Source organism: Lycorma delicatula, chromosome 10, assembly GCF_047948215.1.
Source record: "Lycorma delicatula isolate Av1 chromosome 10, ASM4794821v1, whole genome shotgun sequence".
In the NCBI taxonomy this organism is placed as follows: domain Eukaryota; kingdom Metazoa; phylum Arthropoda; class Insecta; order Hemiptera; family Fulgoridae; genus Lycorma; species Lycorma delicatula.
In genome coordinates this window covers 2,723,807-2,744,274 of record NC_134464.1, presented here as the reverse complement: position 1 = coordinate 2,744,274, position 20,468 = coordinate 2,723,807, and the positions used below count along the sequence as shown (strand labels likewise).

General features: G+C 31.5%; 1 protein-coding gene across 2 annotated transcripts; it reads right to left on the bottom strand.

Moving 5' to 3' along the window:
* Positions 1-5,815: 5,815 nt before the first annotated feature.
* On the bottom strand, positions 5,816-13,376 carry LOC142331062 (proteasome assembly chaperone 4). 2 transcript variants are annotated; one of them, XM_075376710.1, is made up of 2 exons: positions 13,061-13,376; positions 5,816-10,431 (listed from the first exon to the last, which is right to left on the bottom strand). In XM_075376710.1, exon 2 carries the CDS (start codon positions 10,422-10,424, stop codon positions 9,999-10,001), a length of 426 nt encoding a protein of 141 aa, XP_075232825.1. In that variant the 5' UTR covers positions 10,425-10,431; positions 13,061-13,376; the 3' UTR covers positions 5,816-9,998. The 2 variants fall into 2 exon arrangements, with proteins under 2 accessions (XP_075232825.1, XP_075232824.1); XM_075376709.1 differs by lacking the exon at positions 13,061-13,376 and adding an exon at positions 12,888-13,051 and having other exon boundaries at positions 5,821-10,431.
* Positions 13,377-20,468: the final 7,092 nt, after the last annotated feature.

Sequence of the window (20,468 nt, the reverse complement as noted above, 5' to 3'; positions counted from 1 at the left end):
AACTCTAACAGACATAATGGACAAACAAAAAATCCTAATCGCAGGACTTCAAGAAATGAGAAACACTGATCAAGAGCCGTTTGAATCTCAGGGTTACAGAATTTACAAAGGAATCCCCGGGAAACGTGTGATGAAGAAATGCCCACAGTTCGGAACAGGATTTGCAATCAATCTTAAAATAATTGACTCGGTCGTAGAATTTAAGTCTTACCCCCCCAGGATTTCAACCTTAACCCTAAAATCAGCCAATAAATTCTACACCATAATAAATGTCCATGATCCCACCAATGGCAAAAATAATCTTAAAAAAGATAGAGAAGAGATGGACAAATTCTGGGAACTTCTTGACCAAACTGCAAACAACATAAATAAGACCCACACCAAGATTTTAATAGGGGACTTTAATACCCAACTTGGTAAAGAACGAAGATATAGTGATATTATCGGATTATCTGGCCTGCCCAGAAGAAAACTAACAAGAACGGCCAAAGACTTGTCGAATTTTGCAGAAACCATAATATGATCTCAAAATCCACCTATTTTATGAGAAAACCAAACAAATTGAAGACTTGGAAACACCCAGATTGGAAAAAAGGGGAATGGCAACTCGATCATATTTGTATGGACCGGAATTATCACAAGGAGATTTATAATGTTAAAGTCTAGAAAGGAACAGATACTGGATCGGACCATTACTTAATTAAAGTTAAAATAAAATCCACCCGCGTAAAAAGAAAAAATCCCAACCTAAAAACAAAAGAGCTTATGATCCACATAAATTCATCATCTTTGAAGAAACAGCAAAAAAAATCAAATTAACTAATAATTTAAAAGAACTGACATCACAACTGAAAGAAATAGCTGAAGAACTAGCCCCTATAAACCCAAGAAAAAAACACCAATGGTGGAATGAAGAATGTGACAAAGCATTCAAAGACCGACACCGGGCTTGGATCAACCACCAAACCCAGAAAACTGAAGAATCTAACCATGAATTCACCAAACAAAGGAAAATAACTCAGAAAATTATAAGAGGAACCAAATGACAAGCCCAAAAAAACTTGATTCAGCAAATAGAAGAAAGTTCCAAGAAAACTAACTCTCGAGACTATTATAAAATTTTTGGTCAGGCTCTTCAAAGATATGAACCACCCACCCTTATGATGAGAGGAAAAAAGGAAATATGGCCCTCACCAATAAAGAAAACACTAAAATTTTGGCAGAAACCTTCAATAGACTCCTCAACTGTGACGACCCCCCAGAACTTTTTGAGATTGACACTGAAACTCTAGTTAAAACTTCACCGGTAAATATCAACCTGCCAACAATTAAAGAAGTTCTCGCAGCCTTAAATGAAATAAAAAACTACAAAGCAAGCGGAGAAGACCAGCTTTTCCCAGAACTCTGGAAACACTCATCAGTTTATTCAGTCAAAACGTCTCTACATCTATGCCTCGTGAAAATATGGAACGAAGAAAAACTTCCAGAACTTAGGCCATGGAGAGGTTGCCCGGAACAAATAATGTCCCTAAAACTTATGATGGACTTATATAAAAGACGGAAAAAACAACTAATAATCACCTTCGTCGACTTTAAAAGGGCCTATGATTGTATACACCGACCATCCATGCTGAATATTCTGAGAAACCTGGGCCTTCACCCTAACCTCGTAAACATGATAAAATTAACAATACCCAGTTCAGAGTGAAATTCAGAGAGATAAACTCTTAACCCTTCTACATAAAAACTGGATTGAGGCAAGGAGACGGCCTCTCACCACTCCTGTTTAACTGCGCCCTCGAATTTTTCATGAGAAAATGGTATGAAATAAATCCCAAAAATATAAAAATTGGTACTAAGAAAATCACACTAAATTGCCTATGATTTGCAGATGACCGCACTCTTTTAGCACATAATATTCAAGAAGCCAAAACACAAATCATGAGCCTTCAAAACCTAGCACAAAAGATAGGGCTTCATATCTCTTTCGAAAAAACTAAACTAATGGCCATAGATCCTATGGTAATAGAGCACATTACGGTAAACAATCAGAAAATTAAAATAGTAAAACAATTTAAATATCTAGGGGAAATAATAACTTATAATTTAAATGAAAAAGTGACATGGCAAAACAGGACAAATAAAATGATTAAATCCCAAAAATTAACTTGGTGAACATATAACAAAAAATGCCTTTCTGCTAAAACAAAACTTAAACATTATAAAACTGTAGTTCAGCCAGAAGTCACCTACGGAAGCGAGACCCTTTTCAAAATCACTCAAAAAAACCGAATTGTCAGAACGTGTATCAATAAAAAACACCAAAAAGAAGGCCAATGATGGATTGTGCCAAATGAGGTGGTGTATCGAGAAATAGAGCCCGTTACTGATACTATGCGGAAAAAAAGAATCTCTTTCTTTGGTCATCTCATAAGGACACCAGAAACAAGACCGTCAAGAAATATCATTGAAAAGCTCTGGTTCCAAAAGCTAGAAGTAGGATGGATCAAAGAAATTAGAGAAGATATGAAAGAATTGGGAATTTCCCTGACTGACCTACAGAATAAAACTGGAAAAATTACAAAGCTAAAAGACAAAAGCATTACATTTAAACAAAAGACAGACAAACAACAAAATACAACGAAGAGGGTGTTAACGGATGAAGAAAAGAAAGCAAGATCTGAACGGATGAAGAAATACTGGGCAGCTCGGAAGAGTAAAATAACACGCCTTTCTCAGAAAAGATCCAACTAAAATTGACTTAAGTAGTCCCATGTTGGCCGTAAAAGCATAATAATAATAATAATAAAGTTTTATACAAACATTTATTAAAATAAATAACTAATGCTTTTACATAATAATTACCCAAAATTGCTGTGTGCAGGTATACTGAAGATGACTGCTTATTGAAAATAAAGTCAATTTGGTAATTGTTTTTTTTTTAATTAATCGTAACTTTGATTATGTAGATAACTTCAGCTGTTATTTTCTAACTTTTCTATAAATTTTTTGTTGGTTTTTCTTAAAGCAATATGCCAGAAATCAAGGAACTAATTTCCCTTCACTGTAGAAACTACACAAATAAGGCTTTATTGGCTTTTATGAACTATAGTTATTGATTTTTTCTCATTTAAAATCCAGAAGACACACATTTTATAGAAAACTATTTTTGTAATTCGGTTATAGTCTTTTCCCGGTCACAAACAGTGAAAGCTTTGCCCCACTCCTAATTTTTTAGTGATTTTTTCCAGAACTTTATGCCCCAAAAGTTTTTAACTTTTTTCTTCTGTAATAACTTTCTTACATTTTTCTAATAAATATTTATTAAAGATGATAAATAATATAAGAATATGATCTTTACAGAAATTTGTAACATTGGTATTATAAATACTAGTCTACATTATAAATAATATTCAAGAAGAGGCCAATAAAATGATCAAGAGTAAGGTCAAATTCTTGTGTTGTGCAAAATTCTTCTAATTATACCAAAGAGGATGAAACAAAACAAGAGAAAACTGCTCAGAAGAAAGTATCATATTATTACTACTTTACAGTGCAAAATAGAAAGAAAAGGGTATGGCAAAATTTTTTTCTCAACACTTTTGTCTATTTCAAACTGAATGGTAAAAACTGACTGTAAAAGAAAAGAGAAACTACTACAAATATGGTTACAGATGACTGATGATGCAAAGCGCAATGCAACAACAGATTTAGTATTAGCAAAAAAGCCTGTTAAACAACATAATTTACCTCCTCATTTCAACAGCCACTATTGTAGAAAAAATTTGAACGGGGAATATCTAAGACTCAAATCTGAAAATAGTAAAAATGTATAAATTATACCAAACATTTTGCCTAGAAAAAAGTACATAGAACTAAGCTATTTTATCAGTGTATAGGCATCTAACACTAATTTTAAGTTTTTTTCACTCTAAGAAGGGTTTACGTAACATTTGTGAAAGTAAAAAAAAACAAAAAATGTAAGCCACAACAAATGAATATTTGAAAAATTAAATAGCTTTTAGAGAAGCAAAGGCATGATAAAGAAACTACCTATTTAGCTCAAGTTTATTAGAAAAGAAAGCTGGCAGTATACAATTTAATTGCGCAGTATGACAATAAAATTCACAGACTAATGCTGTAAATATCATTTATTGAAAAATGACTTTATCATTGATGGATTACACTTGCATCCTTCAAAGTACTCCCTGTGAGCTGTAATGCACATCTCCATTCACCTTTTCCAGCCATTGAACTCATGAAATTGGTGTGGCGGTATTTTGTTAACCTTGACAGCACTTCTGACACTGAAAACGACCTCCAGAGTCTGAAAATGATGACCTTTCAATTTTTCTTTAATCTTTAGAAATAAAAAAATCACAGGGTCCCAATTTTAGTGGTGTGGGGGGGGGGGTTACAAGGAATGAAATGGCTCTTTAGGCTAAAACTGTTTTATAATGAATGATGGCTGTGTGAGAGGGTGCGTTGTGGTGAAGAACCCAGAACTGGTGTTGTCACAAATTGAGTCTCTTTCTATAAACTCTTTCATCCAGACATTTCATTACTTCCAGGTAGTAAGCAGAATTAACTGTCCGACCCTGAGGAACCCATTTTTGGGCACAATTCCATTTTCTGAATCAAAATAAACCATCAGCATTGCCTTGATTTTTTGATTCGGACATCATGGCTTTTCTCATCTATGGCTAATCTGGTTTATCCATTCCATGCTCTTATTCTTCTTATCAGAATCATACTCGTAAATCAAAGTTTCATCTCTGTAATCACGTTTTGAAAGATGTCTACATTCTCCAACCAACTTTGACAAATACACAAATGATTTTCCTTTTTTCACATGACAAGGGTTTTGGATTGATCTTTGTAGAACACTTTGACATCCCCAATGTTTGTGTGTGAGGATGAGACACAGCTTCTTATTTGATTAATGCACAGCTTCTTATTTGATTTCAGTAATCTCAATGACGTCTCTGGCTGTGAGGTGACAATTTGAGTTAATGGCTTGTTCAACTTTCTGCACAGAAACACCATTTTGAACAGTAGAGGGCACCCTGAATATTCATCACCCTCTGTTGAGGATCTCCTCTCTCTGAACCTCACCATCCACTTGCACAAACTTCTTTTCACAAGACAATTTCTGTAAACAGGGTTCACCATTTCTCAAGAATTTCCAAGTTTGTTTTCCCCGCTTTCATAAGGAATTTCATCACAACTTGCTGCTCTTCAAACTGATTTCCATCATCTCAATAACAAAACATACATGCACAAAAACAGAGCTTCACTCAATACAATGTTGTCAAGAGAACTGAAAACAATTGACTGAATGAAATGTTAATGATCACAGTGCTACGGCTGCCAACCTCCCATTGTCGCTATCACGCTCACAATAAAATGATTCCACAAACTTTGTCACACTTCATATATACAATCTAAACCAAAAAGAACATTGGTAGATGTGAAGTGACATAACACAGAGGTTCTAATGAAATACCATTTTAATATATTTCAACGAAAAATATTAAAAATTTTAAAAGAGAGTAAAGTGAAGGAGGGGAAAGAGAATTTTGTTCTTTCTCTGAGAAATGTGGAGGACAATATTTAAATAGAAATATTGTTGTCATATAGTTATTTCTAGTAGAATATTTGGAAATAAAGATAATATATTTTTTTTGTTAAAAAGGACAGTGTCCACAGTGTAAGAGAAAGGATCAAAAAACCAATTCCTTTACGTACCTGAACAATGGTATTTGGTGGTAATAACAACATGCAAAAGACAACTCTTATGTCGCTGAAATATAAAAGAATTTTAGCTTTTCTATACAGTGAAATGATATATTTAGTGTATCAGAAAATGATATAAGTGATAGAAGGTACAAATGATAGTAGTTAACTGTACTCATCCGACAACAATATTCATTAAATACAATTACATTGAAGAATTTCTTATAAATATAGATATTGAAGCTCATTCAAGAAAAAAATTATAAAATTTAAATTAGTTACTAACAACTTTGCACACAAGGGACCTTGCTATCATCTCACACATCTCTGTAAAAATTTAATGATCTTATGTATCTTTGTAATAGTGTAGTATTCCAAACAGATATCAAAATTGTTTTATAATGTAAAACAAATTTTTATAAATATTTAAATATGTAAATTTTTTTAATATTGCAAATCAACACAGAAATGAATCCATATATCAGCAAATTTTCAGAAAAAAGTTCAAATGTTAAATGTAATGAAAAATAAAAACAATTTGAAGTACAATTGTTGAATAATTTGCAGCTTTGATTTAATACCTCAGTTAGGTGGAAATTTTTTTAAGTATTATTTTATTCGCTGGTTCATTGAAATAAATAAGTCTGTTTTGATTACACCTAAAATTATTTTTATTATAATATTCAAACTTATACTTCATATATGTAAAATTAATTATACATGACTGTTAAATATATGTTGAATCCCTGATGGCTGATACTAGACTGACTATTCTAGTGGGAGCCAGCGTAAAGTAAACCTTAAACTTTAGTGTAGAAGGAGCCGAGTGCAGCCATCCGAAGTACTTTTAAAATTTAAAAGTCCTTCTTTAAATAAAATTTAAAGTTCCTCATTTTAATAAAATTTAAAATTGCACCTTTTAATAAAATTTAAAGAACATGAAATGAAACCTCAGTCTTATCATAACTGCCCACCAAAAATCATATGATTTTTCTTTTAGTTTAACATTGTAAATGAAACTATTACAAACAATAATATGAATCATATGATTTTTCCAATTACAATAAGTACATACATGATACAATGAAATTGTTAACATTTATGATTAGTTGAAATGGTAATTACATTCATAGATATAAAATTAATAGTACTCATATAAACATATAATAAATTAATTAAAAGCTCATAATAAATTTAACCTGTAAATACATTTTGATTAATAATAATCGTCAGCATATTGCTAAATAAATAATAGTACAATTGAATAATTTAATCTAAAACAGTTTGGAATTACATTCACATTAATCTTAAATAATAAATAAATCTAGGAATCCTAAATCTCAAAATCAGTCTATTATTACTGGTGTCTTATTGCACCTAAATATGTATATATAAATCAATACATAATCATATAATGTATTATAAAAGTGAAATCATAATTAAATTAATACAAATATGTAAATTAGGTTATAAATATTAAAACAATATTTATTAACATCATATTATAATATAATCAAAGTAAATTACAAGAACAATAGTATGAAAATAATTAAATCAATAAAAAATATTTCTTAAAAATATTATTTAAATCAATCAATTGATTTTGGTAATAGGCATAGCTTATACACAGGTCTTCTTAATGGACCATTAACTGTAAATTAACAACCCTTAGAAGGTTGTCAGAACCCAGGTAAACCTGGGTGACAATTCCATGTTTCCAATGCATGGATGAAGAATTTTGGTTGGTAACTAATACTAAATCTCCAACACAAAGATTACAGGAAGGAAAACGCCATTTATTGCAATGCTGTAAATAGTCTTTAGACCATCGTCTTCAGATAGATTGTATAAATTTTTAGAGTAATTGTCAGCGGCCTAAGCGATTAATTTTAATTTTTTGGTAAATGGGTTCAGGCAAAGAAGTGAGTGGATATCCTGTGAAAAAGTGTCCTGGAGGTAGAGGTTCTGGGTCTCTATGATCTGTTGAAATAATGAAGATAGGACGGGAATTGAGACAAGCTTCAATCTGTATTAAAACTGTATATAATTCCTCAAAATTAAGGATCGTTTGTCCAGTTACACAACACATGAAATTGAACACTTTTGATTGCACTTTTCCATAAACCACCAAAATGGGGTGAAGAGGGAGGAATAAATGACCAGGTTATAATAAAGTATATTTTTGGCAGAATGGAAATTGGAACTGTTATTATTAAAGACTTGAGTGGGAACACCCCTATGTGATATAAATCTTTTAAATGCTGCAATAAACGACTGTGAAGTCAGATCAGAAACTAATTATAAATGGATAGTAAATAAATAGTAGTAAGAAAATTGTTGGGAACTCGCAGAACATTTTGAGAAACTGTTAAACTGCACCGAACTGAAAGAAAGATTTCCGAGAGTCACAGAAAAAGATTCCCTTGCCCCAACTCAATAAAATTTTATCCCATAAAAAACATCGAAAACTCAAACATAATAAGGCCCCGGGAGAAGATGGAATAATAGCCGAACTCCTGAAGAATTTAGGACCCAATTCTCTAAAGGAAATCACAAAAATTATTCAAGACATCTGGCAGACAGAAAAGATCCCGGAAGACTGGAAAACCGCTTTAATTCACTCATTATACAAGAAGTGCGACAGGAGAGACGTAAACAACTACAGAGGAATTTCCTTTTTACCGGTCGCATACAAAATCTTATCATCCGGCCTCTTAACTAGAGCACAAGAACAGCAGGAACCATACCTATTTGAATATCAAGCAGGCTTTAGACCTAACAGGTCATGCCCAGAACAGATCTTAAGCCTGAAAACGATAATCAAAATTAAAAACAACAGAAGCAAACCCATGATCTGCACATTTGTAGATTTCAAAAAAGCCTACGACTCCATAGACAGACAATCTCTTTTCAAAATTCTAGAAGAGAAAGGACTAGATCAGAAAACTTGAAGATTAACAGAACAAAACATTAACTGGAACTATATCTAAAATAAAATTTATGGGTGAAATCTCAGAACCTTTTGAAATTAAGATGGGAGTGTGACAAGGGGATGGACTCTAGACTCTATCCCCTGCTGTTTAACATCACATTGGACAGTGATGAAAGAGTAGAAAGATACACTCAAACAACAAAAATACTGGAAACTCATTGGGATTTATGAAATTAAATTTAATTATCCCTTACCTGGGATTTGCAGACAATTTGGCAATCCTTGTGGAAGATGAACAGACTGTGATAAAACAAATAGAAACACTCAAAAAATGTGCAAAAAAGTGGGACTACAACTTTCGTTTGAAAAAACAGTATTACCTGTTCCAGAATAGAAATCCCAAATTTAAACACAAAATATGGAGTAATAAGTAAAGTCCCTCGCTTTAAATACCTTGGAGAATTTATTACACCGAACAGCTCTGAGAAACCACGTCAATTGGACCGTCTGCAGAAGGTCAAGAAAGCTCTAGGTTAGTACAAAATCTCTACAACAAGAAATCCCTCTTACATCAAATGAAAATCCAGCATTACAACACAGTTATTAAACCCACAGCATTATATGCCAGTGAAACACTGACCTAAAATAGGAAAACCGAAATAGAAGAAATAAAGAAATAGGAAAGGAAGATTATAAGGAAAATATTGGGACCGAGACAAACTGAAGAAGGATACAGATTACAACCGAATGAAATATACCCTAACATTGAAACTAACATAAGGAAAAGACGAATTAAATTCTTCAGACACCTTTGCAGGCTGCTGGAAAACCAACTGACAAAAAGAATAATCGTATACTTAACATCACTAAAAGTTGCAATCCCCTAGCTTGCAGAAACACGAAAAGATTTAGAACATGCCGGAATTACGCTGGAAGAGATCATAGACAGAAACAAAATAGATAGATGGGAAGTTAAACTAGAAGCGCTGAAGCCTAAACAACAACATCTGAAATGGTCTGAAGAACAGAAGAAGGCCTTTTCTGAAAGAATTTTGGAGGCAAAAGAAGAATGCCAAACGAAAGAAATATGAATCATGAATGCTTAACGTCTTCCATTGGGAAGTTCTAGACTTATTATAATAATAATAATATGTATATGCATCTACGCAACTACAAATTCATTTGAAATTGCAATTCAATACTTGAGTTAAAAACAAAAAACAAACAAGTTTTCTAAATGTATAACCATAAAAATCATTTTTATTTATTTAAATAAAATATTGAAAACAATACACTGAAAATAAACAAATGATATTAACTGAAATTCTTATTAAAACACCTGCGGATTATTTTTTATTTCTATCAATAACCTTTTCTCAATATCTGTCAGTAATATTCTATCACATGGAATATTAAAACTGATATAAACCGGTTTATTTAATTTCTTTGTTAATTTATTAGCAAGATTTAATGACGGTGAATCACTTGAATGTCCTAATATTTTTGAAGTCAACGGTAAGGTATCATAAGGTGACTTCATAGCTAATGATAAATCTGAAAATTTTGGACTATTATTTGAGCCGATCCATATTAAAGCACTGTTATTCATTTTTAATACCTGATATTTTACTGTTAATGTTTCTGTTATTGCTTCTTGAAAATCATAAACATTAATACTTGGTTCTATAAATTCTATATTTCCAATTTCATCATCACCATCATTTTTTTCACTATTTTCTCTTAAAGTCCCATTCATTTTTCAACTGAAATAAAATAGAAAAAATTAATTTAATAAGTTATATCTTGCTATAATTATTTTAATGTAGAAATTAAAATGGCTTCCCTTCTTTACACATAATCTGAAGTACATGTGAAAATAATTTTATTATTAGATTTGCTTTTTATTGTTATACACACTACTTCTATTTCAGTTGTACCACAGGTTTTTTAAATTAAAATAGATTTGGGTTTTCTCTAATGAAAGTTAATAGTTTTGCATTATTTTCACTGCTGATATTCACACTAAAATATTAAAGAAAAGAAACGCAAAAAAATTTTGTGATATACTACACATGAGGAAATTCTGCAAAATTTATTTATCCTAATTGTATATGGCTGTTTATATAATAACTACTAACAGTAAAAAAAAACCACTCAAAGTATGTTATTTTAAAATCATGACTGGCGTCTAATCATAAATTTAACTTTGGCTGACTGAAAACTACATTATTGTACAAAACGGTTAACAATGATTCAAAGGTCACTAGTATTTTTATAATATGTACTTTTGACAAACAGCATTCATTGATAAGACTTCTGATTTCAGAGGTTGTAAAACATTTAATACCTACTCCCAGTTATTCAAGAAATATGATAAAAATATTCACATTTTTAGTTTAAATGTGACTGAAAGTGTTACTTACAACCAAACTGGGGAATGAATTTCTTTCAGGGGGGGTTAAAATATTTTGTACACTATCACCCAATAATCAAGGGCAAGTATTGCTGTACTATTTGGTAAATTATGGTAAGTATTTATAAAAAGATTTCTAGGGGAACTTTGAAAGAATACTACATCTCCGGAAACTTGTATATAAACTTATTTACAGTGAAACAGAAAGTGGCTTTACAACAGAAAAAATTATATTTACTGATACATTATATTACTTATGTATAATTTATTTACTAATGTAGGCATACCTGCTACACATCACTCAATTGTTCATGGAAACTCGATTTTAAGGCATCTTACCAGTAATAATGAAATCAGACTCATTACTCATAAGAAACTCAACACTATTAGAATTAAAAACATATTCATGAGTCTCTTTACCTATTCATGAAATAATAAAATATTGGGCTTTATCACTTTGTAGACAGTAACCTTAACAGATTACCAAATGTAAAATAAATATGTCAAAAAGGAGACAAAAAATAATTAAAAAGGATCCTGCATTTATTATTGTTTAACAGATACAATAACATAATAAATTACTATAACAGAAAACCTAAAATTGGGTGTTATATAACTTCTTCTTCTTTTTCCTGTTTAGCCTCCGGTAACTACCGTTTAGATAAATCTTCAGAGGATGAATGAGGATGATATGTATGAGTGTAAATGAAGTGTTAGTCTTGTACATTCTCAGTTCGACCATTCCTGAGATGTGTGGTTAATTGAAACCCAACCACCAAAGAACACCGGTATCCACGATCTAGTATTCAAATCCATGTAAAAATATCTGGCTTTACTAGGACTTGAACGCTGTAACTTTCGACTTCCAAATCAGCTGATTTGGGAAGATGCGTTAACCACTAGACCAACCCGGTGGGTTAGGGTGTTACATAACTGAAAATATTTTATGTTACTATAATCTTTAGAAAAAATTTAGCATGGTAGAATATATAGTACGTACTGGTTTCTTTTTATTTTATTTTTTTAACAAAAGCACAGTTCATAACTGGCCAAAAAGCAAGAACTACAAAAGAATCCCACAAAGGGATGATAAAATTAAGTCACAGATGGGTAACTATTCTTAATATTTTTTTACAAATTCTATATAAACTGAAGATTATGCATGATAAGTCTTGTTGGATAATATTGTATTTCTCGTATATCTATTATAATTTGTTCTTGTATATGTATTAATTGTATGGAATCTTAGTTGATAAAAGAATAAAAGTATGGTTTATGTGGTTTGTATTGAAATTTCACATGTATATCACAGAATTATAACGTCATTGTTATTGAATTTCCGATCATGATAATTTAATTACAGAATGAAAATTAATAGTTTTAACAAGCTAATGTGGCTGGGAATAAAAAAAGGCAAATAAACCATAATTAATAAACTGTTATTCATACAATTATGTTAATAAAAATTACTTTAGCTTTAGTAAGTCTAAATTAGAAGTAGTAATCATCATCAGAAGTAAAGACTTTTGAGGCGTATGAAAATTATCAAGCCTAACCGGGGTTCGAATCTGTTCAACCAACAATTATTTGTTACTATACATTTACTAGTTAACAACGCAACGTAAAATAGATAACTAATAAAGCGAACACAAATGTTGTCACACACTTTTTTCACCAGTCAGAAAATTAGCAATGTACCAAAAATGTTTAAAACTAATTTACTGTTATTCCGAAATACAACACTGTAGTCAACATAACCTGTACTACACTCCTCAGTGAAGGACATCTTAATTTTGTTTATCTTACCAGTAGTAAGGAGTGATGCCGCCTATTCCTAAGTAAAAGTTCCGTATCTTATTTGGATTATTACAAAAACGTTAAGAAAGTTTGTCGTATCTCACAATATTATTTTAATCCTACGCAAAATAAACTATCATTTCCTAAACATTAGAGATATCTCTGAGATCCCACATGCTTACCAATCTGACCATAAGAACAAGGGATAAGGACACGGCGACTTTACGAAAGAAAATTTCTTTTCAATCAGTTGATACACATTTTTGTTTGTGTTGTAAAGTAAGTGGTTGGTAATTACTAATTTTAAACACAAGTTAAAAGATGACTACTGTACACATCGCATGCAAAACATTTTTCTTAACACTTGTTGAAAAGAGTATTGACATAGTTCTTTGTTCGGCCTTGAAAAATAGCAAAAACTATATATTTCTCCAAACATACTGAGTCTTCAAAGAACCCCACAATGAAATAAAACGATAAACCGATTCGACGTAAAAATCAATTCTTTTCAAGCTTCAATCTCTCATTATTGTCGACTCTGGCACCAAATCGGTCATACGCTGCAAATTGATAGTAAATACAAATCGCGATTGCAATATACAATGCAGATGTGAGGGCACATATATCATATACAAAAATCCATTAAAGTGCTGTGAAAAATATCAAACAGTTGCAAAAACAGTGAATATCTGTTCAGCACAAGGTCATGTAAGAAATTTAAATTACATGATGATGCTCATATAAAAGAAAATCTTTCAGGCTACTTGCAAGTACCCATCGGGTTGGTCAAGCGGTAACTCGTCAACGCAAATCAGGTGATTTCGAAGTCGAGAGTTTTAAGGTTCAAATACTAGTAAAGGCAGAGTTACTTTTATACGGATTTGAATACCAGATCGTAGATACCGGTATCTTTGGTGGTTGGTTATCAATTAACCACACAACTCACGTATGGTTTACCTGAGACTGTACAACATATTTACATTCATACATATCATCTTAAGTAATAGCTTACAGTGGTTACAGAGGCTAAATAGAAAAAGAGAGAGGCTCCTTGTGAGTACTACAATAAGTGGCAATGTCACAGAAAAAGAATTTGTCTATTTTACTTTTTTTGTTTACATGATAAACTCAGATGATATAGTAGTTACAGAAATTGCCCTACAATATTTTGAGCCAGGTCATACATTTATGGCAGGAAATTTATTCCACCACAAAATAGAGTCGTTAATGCAATGTATAGGTAACGAATTGCATGATTCTCAGACTTTATTGAAGCTGTACACAAAAAGCATCGCCTCACACTTTAGTTCTTGCAATGTAACTAAAGCATTCCTATATTTCTGGCTAAATAAAGGAATCATTGGATCATTTGAATTCTAGCCTGCATTTGCGGAAGTCATAGTACTAAATTAAAAATTACTTTAGCACAAAAGATTATATAGAAACAAATTTTTTAACTGCAAAAATTACGTCTTCTGAGCTACTCAAACTTAAACAACAAACAAAATTGTAAAGTGTGCCACATAACAAAAGGGAAACATAATTAAAGTTCTTGTAACCTTTTAATAAGAATTAACTCAAGTTTTGGGAGAATTTTTCAGTTTCAAGATAAACTTTGTGAAAGGTGTTCTTGAAGATAAAGTGACTTACTAAATTATAAACTTTGATGTCAAATAAAATAAAATTTTTATTTTTTTTAATGAAATTCTTTGTACCTAATTCATTTCATTCATTATATTTTTTTCATTAATAATATTATATTCATATTTTTTTTATTGTAATCGCTTATTGAAAAATGAATTATATAATATAATGATTTCATAAATATTATTTAAAATAAAATCATTGTTTTATATAATTCATTTTTCATTACTAGTAAAAATCTTAAGATAATTTTAATTACATGAGTGACTAGATGTTTTCTCGGTTCAATAAAATACTCAGTGTATAAAATAATATATTAGTGTATTGTTATTTATAACAATTAAATCAATTTGCCATCTAATTAAGAGCAGCAATCTTATTTGTTAAATAATACTTTTTTTTTTAATAGATAATCTTAAAGAATACACAATTTAAATAGTTTGACAGGCATTAATTATTTATTACTGATTATCATATCAATCAAAGCTCAGAGCCATAATAATACTGCACCATAAGCAGGTAAGTCTTACCATTTCAATGTAAAAACAGATTTTCTAAGCAAAATGGTTGTATCTCATTTTTTATACACAATTTTTATTTTTCTGACATAAAATGAATACATTTGGTTAAAAATGTAGACAAACTAAAAATACACTTCAAAAAAAACAATTTTTACTTTTTCTAAAAGTTTGCTTTTGTTGGTAAGATTTTTTGGTTTAAGAGGGCAATATATACATTACCAAATACCATTTATTAACAATTGATTTTCTTTTAATCTTGGATTTTTGATTAAGAAACAACTGAAAAACTGTCAACAAATTTTGATTTTTCATGTACTCAATGAGTTTTACACTACTCTTCCTGTTGCTTTACAGTAGCATTTGGAAGGTGTCTTCCAGATGCTACTTATACTGGCTTTCAGATGATACTTAAATTGCATCATTATGAATTATTTTTTTATTCCAAGATAGGAATAGATATCCTTTTGATTGTAATCGACTGAAACAGAAGTGCCCAAAAACATTGGATTTTGGACTTTTTCTTAACTCCAGTAATAAATAAGCACTCATTGAGAGCTTTGCAATGATATGTCATAAGTGGTACTTATTTTCATTGGTTCCAGAGTTGTAGCAAAATGAAATTTTAATTAATGAAGTATTTGGATCTATAAGGGGAAGGCACATCATTTCAAATCAGACTCATCTCTTTTTTTATTTATGTTTTTTAACATTTCTAGTCTTAATTCTATTTAATTATTTTGTAATTTCTGTTTAATTTTATCTACATTAAAGTTAATTACAGAATGTCTGAAAAATAGACCCTCACAAGAACAAAATATACACAGAGGCATACATGCCCGATCTTTGATAAATTGCAAAAAAAAATTCTTTTTTTTAGTTCATTACTCCTCTGATATTGTCGTACAATATTTTCCGCAAGTCGTACAAGGAAGTATGTGGTTTTCACATCAGATTTTTTTTGGGCAATCATTTGACTGGTTTAGTGCTATTCTCCATCCTTTTCTACTCTGTGCTAGTCTTATGTGTGGTAAACAATTATAACAATCTACAAAACAGATATCAGTTTTATAACTTTCAATCTTTAACTGGCTCTGCAGATTTCATCTTATACATCAATTTATCACCAAATTGACTAAACCTGGATGACTGTGAATGTATTCTACGTACCATAAAAATATCTTCCTAATTCTTTTATTTATATTGCATACTAGCTTACCTAAAAGCTCTTCTTGCTTTTCTTTTTTCCCATTCGTTGTTTACAATTTTTATTACAGAGTATTTTTATAATAATAAATTCCTTAATAGATCTACGTTTGATGATTTAAATTCCTTTTATGTACGTTTCTAATAAATTTCGTTCCCGTTAGATAAAGTACAGTATATTGAGTATTTAGAGTTCTGCTGCTGAAAAGCACTGTCATATTATAGTTCTCTAGTTATCTGGATCTTAGTCATAGTGATTCAGATTGAATTTTATTTTGCAGGGAAACAACTTAATGTGCTTGTATATGGGAGTGTAAAATGTAATATTTACAAAATATGAAAAAAAACAAGATTGTCAGTTTTGAATCCAGAATCTTTAGGATAAAAGACAACTACATTACCTTTCTGTTACAGAAATTAGCCTGACTGTAAAAATTAATAAGAAGCATCATTATTTAAAAAAATATAAGTATTAGTTACGTTCGAACAATATTACAGATCATCGTTTTTTTTTTTAATTTAATCTATGGAGTAATAAGTAGTTTTTCCAGTCCTACATGCAGTGACAAAATTTTTCAGCTTTTATAAGCTGAAAAACTAGTTTAGTTATTAATACCTGATCAAAAGCTAGTAATGTGAAATCTGAATTTGTTCAAGCATATTCTCTATTGCTTAAAAAAACTGGAAGTATTTCATGTTTAGTAGCAGATGAATTATTTTAAAAAGTTTTATTTTGGCAAAACGCTGAAATAAGCAAAGAATTGTATGCTAACAGAACATATCCGACACTGGAAAACCACATCGTGTTATAAAGGAAAAATTGTCCAAAGCAGGAAAATTACAATTACATATAAGCAATAAACAGTTTAAATAGATAAGCAATAATGATTTAGATACAAATTCCACCACATTCTGTTGTGCTGTGATTCAGTACGTGCTCAAGCACTGTATCTGATATAACTATGCATTCAATAACTTTCTTTTTCTGTTTAGCCTCCAGAACCACCATTAAGGTATAACTTAATGATTAAAGAATAATATGGATAATGATAATAATGAGGATTAATGAGAATAATATGTATGAATGTAAATGAAGTGTAGTCTTGTATGGTCTCAGGTCAACCATTCCTAGATGTGTGGTTAATTGAAACCCGACCACCAAAGAATACTGGTATCCACGACATAGTATTAAAATCCATATAAAAGTAATTGCTTTTACTTGAACCTTAGAATGCCTGACTTCAAAATCAGTTGATTTGCGATGATGATTTCACCACTAGACCAACCCGGTGGGTTATGAATTCAATAACTTCAGACTCTCATGAATTTCTTTCTTTTTCTTAGCATTTGCAATACATGTGTCAGTTTTTGCTGGGAACCTAGTCACATAGAGTTACAGACACCACCCAGTTTTAAAAAATATCTATTCTGACTATAAATGCTTTATCAAATGTTGGCTAAAGGGAGTTTGAGAAAACGAATGGTTGGCAGTTGTAAGTGATTGGCTATACCATATTAAATCCAGTGCACTGTCTCAGAAGGCATCAATATGAGAAAATCATTATGAAAATGCTGCCTTTTGTAATCTACTTTTAGAGCACACTAGATTAATATACAGATTCCTCTTCGCCTGGTGATGCTCCAGTATTAGCTGAAATGAGTATAACTTAACTAAATGATCGATAATTATGTTAGTTTTCTTACCACTATTGACACCTAGGCAGTATATAATGCAATCTATTGGCCGCAGTAGTAATGGTTATTTGGATTAGAGCGTTTCAGTTCTAAACACAAGTGAAATGAGATTTCTTAGAAAGATTGATTCTTTTAAAGAATGAGAATCTTAATCTGTTATCTTTAGACAAAATAGTTCTAAAATTTGACAATGGCATTTCACAGCTACTTTTAACATATACAAGGTGTGTTAAAAAAGTAACGAGAATTTTTGCTTTTTGGAAAGAATTTTATTTATTAGTCTATATTAATGTTATTCCCTTCAAAATAGTCCCAATTAGATATTATACACTTATTCCAGTGCTTTTCCCAATCTCCAAAACACTTCTGGAACTCGATCTTTGGAATAGTGTTTAGCTCTTTCAGCTATTCGCTTTTAATCTCATCTATGCGTGTAAAATGACGGCCCTTTAAGGTTCTCTTTATTTTTGGGAATAGAAAAAAGTCACATGGGGGCCATGTTTGGCAAATATGGTGGCTGGGGTATCATTACAGTGTTGTTTTTGGCTAAAAATTGACGAACAAGCAATGAAGTGTGAGCAGGGGCATTATCGTGGTGCAAAAGCCATGAATTGTTTCGCCACAAATATGAGCATTTTTTTTGGATTGCTTCACTCAAACGGCATTGAGCTCCTTCAGCGGTAATACTCCTTGATCGTCTGACCTTGTGAAAGAACTCATGATGCACTATGCCTTTAAAATCGAAGAGCACAGTGAGCATAACCTTCACATTCGACCGTACTTGTTGAGCTTTTTTCGATCTTAGAGATCCAGAATACCTCCACTGGGATGATTGAGCCTTAGTTTCAACATCATATACGTAAAACTGTTTCATCACCTGTTATGACACGTTTCAGTAGTTCTGCATTGTTGTTGACTTCATTTAGTGACTCCTGAGCAACTTTCATTCGCCATTGTTTTTGTTTGAAATTCAACAATTTTGGAACAAATTTTGCTTCACATGTTTCATACCCAAAACATCTGAAAAAATTTCATGGCACGAGCCAATTGATATCCAAACATCATCAGGGACTTCTCTGATTGTGATTTGGCAATCATTGATAATCATTTCTTTTACTTTTTCCACGTTTTCATTGGCTGTTGATGTGCTGGGGTGTCTGGGGTGCTCGTCATCTTCAATGTCTTCATGATCTTCTTGGAAATGCTTATACCACTCGTTAAATTTAATACAAATTCTCTGATCCATTATTTATAAAAATAAAAAATCGCCGATCATACCAAACCATGTGTTATCCTTTTGACAGCTGACAACAGACTAAATATCCAATACGGCTAAAAATGTACAGATACTTTTAAGACATATTTACCAATACAACAAAAAAATTCCGAGAATTGGACTAATACAATCTGCAAAATTTGTAAATTCTCATTACTTTATGAACACACCTCGTACACAATATGAAAATTTAATTTTATTAATTTATTAATGTTGGAGATGTGAATAAATTCCTTTAAAATTTTCTGAATGTATTTTGAAATTGTATAGACAAATTCACTTGATAAAGTGATAAATTTTGCGCACTAGCGTGTTACATGGAGACAACTCGCCCTCTACAAACCTGCGATAATATGTTGAAATTCATATACCGGTTTGTTTTCAGTAACACATAAAATGGAGTTGAGTATTGTCAATATGTCAACATGGTTAAAACAGCACACAATAATCAAATTTTTAACAGCAGAAAATGAGAATGCTATGAATATTTTTCATTGTTTAAAAACAGTTTATGATAGTGAAACTGCTCACAGGAGTACTGTGAATAGATGAGTGTTGAAATTTTATTGATGTGAAGCGACAACTGAGGATGTACCTCGCATTGGACAACCAGTTTCTGTGACTGATGAGAAACATTGAAAGGAGGTGGAGGATTTGCTTCAAAGTGACCGGCGAATCACCCAGCAATGCATCGCTATTCAGTTAGGCATATCTAAAGAACAAGTAGGCCATATTATCAAGCAACTGGGTAACTGTAAAATCTGTGCACTATGGTTTCCGTGTAAACTGATGGACAAACACAAGCAGCGTCGTATCAAATGTTGCGAACAACTTTTACAGCACTATCGTTCCAAAGGAAACGACTTCGTTTTCAATATTGTGACTGGGGATGTGAGTTGGGTATATAATTACAACCCGGAAGAAAAAAAGGCAAAGCGTGGAATATAGACATTACAAATTGCCAAAACCCAAAAAATTCAAAAAACTCAAGCCGCGGCGAAGAAACTTCTTTTGACGGTGTTTTGGGATGCCAAACATGTTTATGTGATTGAGTATCTGGAACATGGGATGACTGTGAACTCCGAATGGTACATTGAGACATTAAGACACCTCACACAATGAGTATGTCGCATTTGAAAGACCACCATACTCGTAATCTTGCAACATGACAATGTGTGTCCTCATACATTGCATGCCACTAAAGATGCTCTCTGCAAGCTGAAGTTTGAGCCTATTCTGCATCTGCCATAC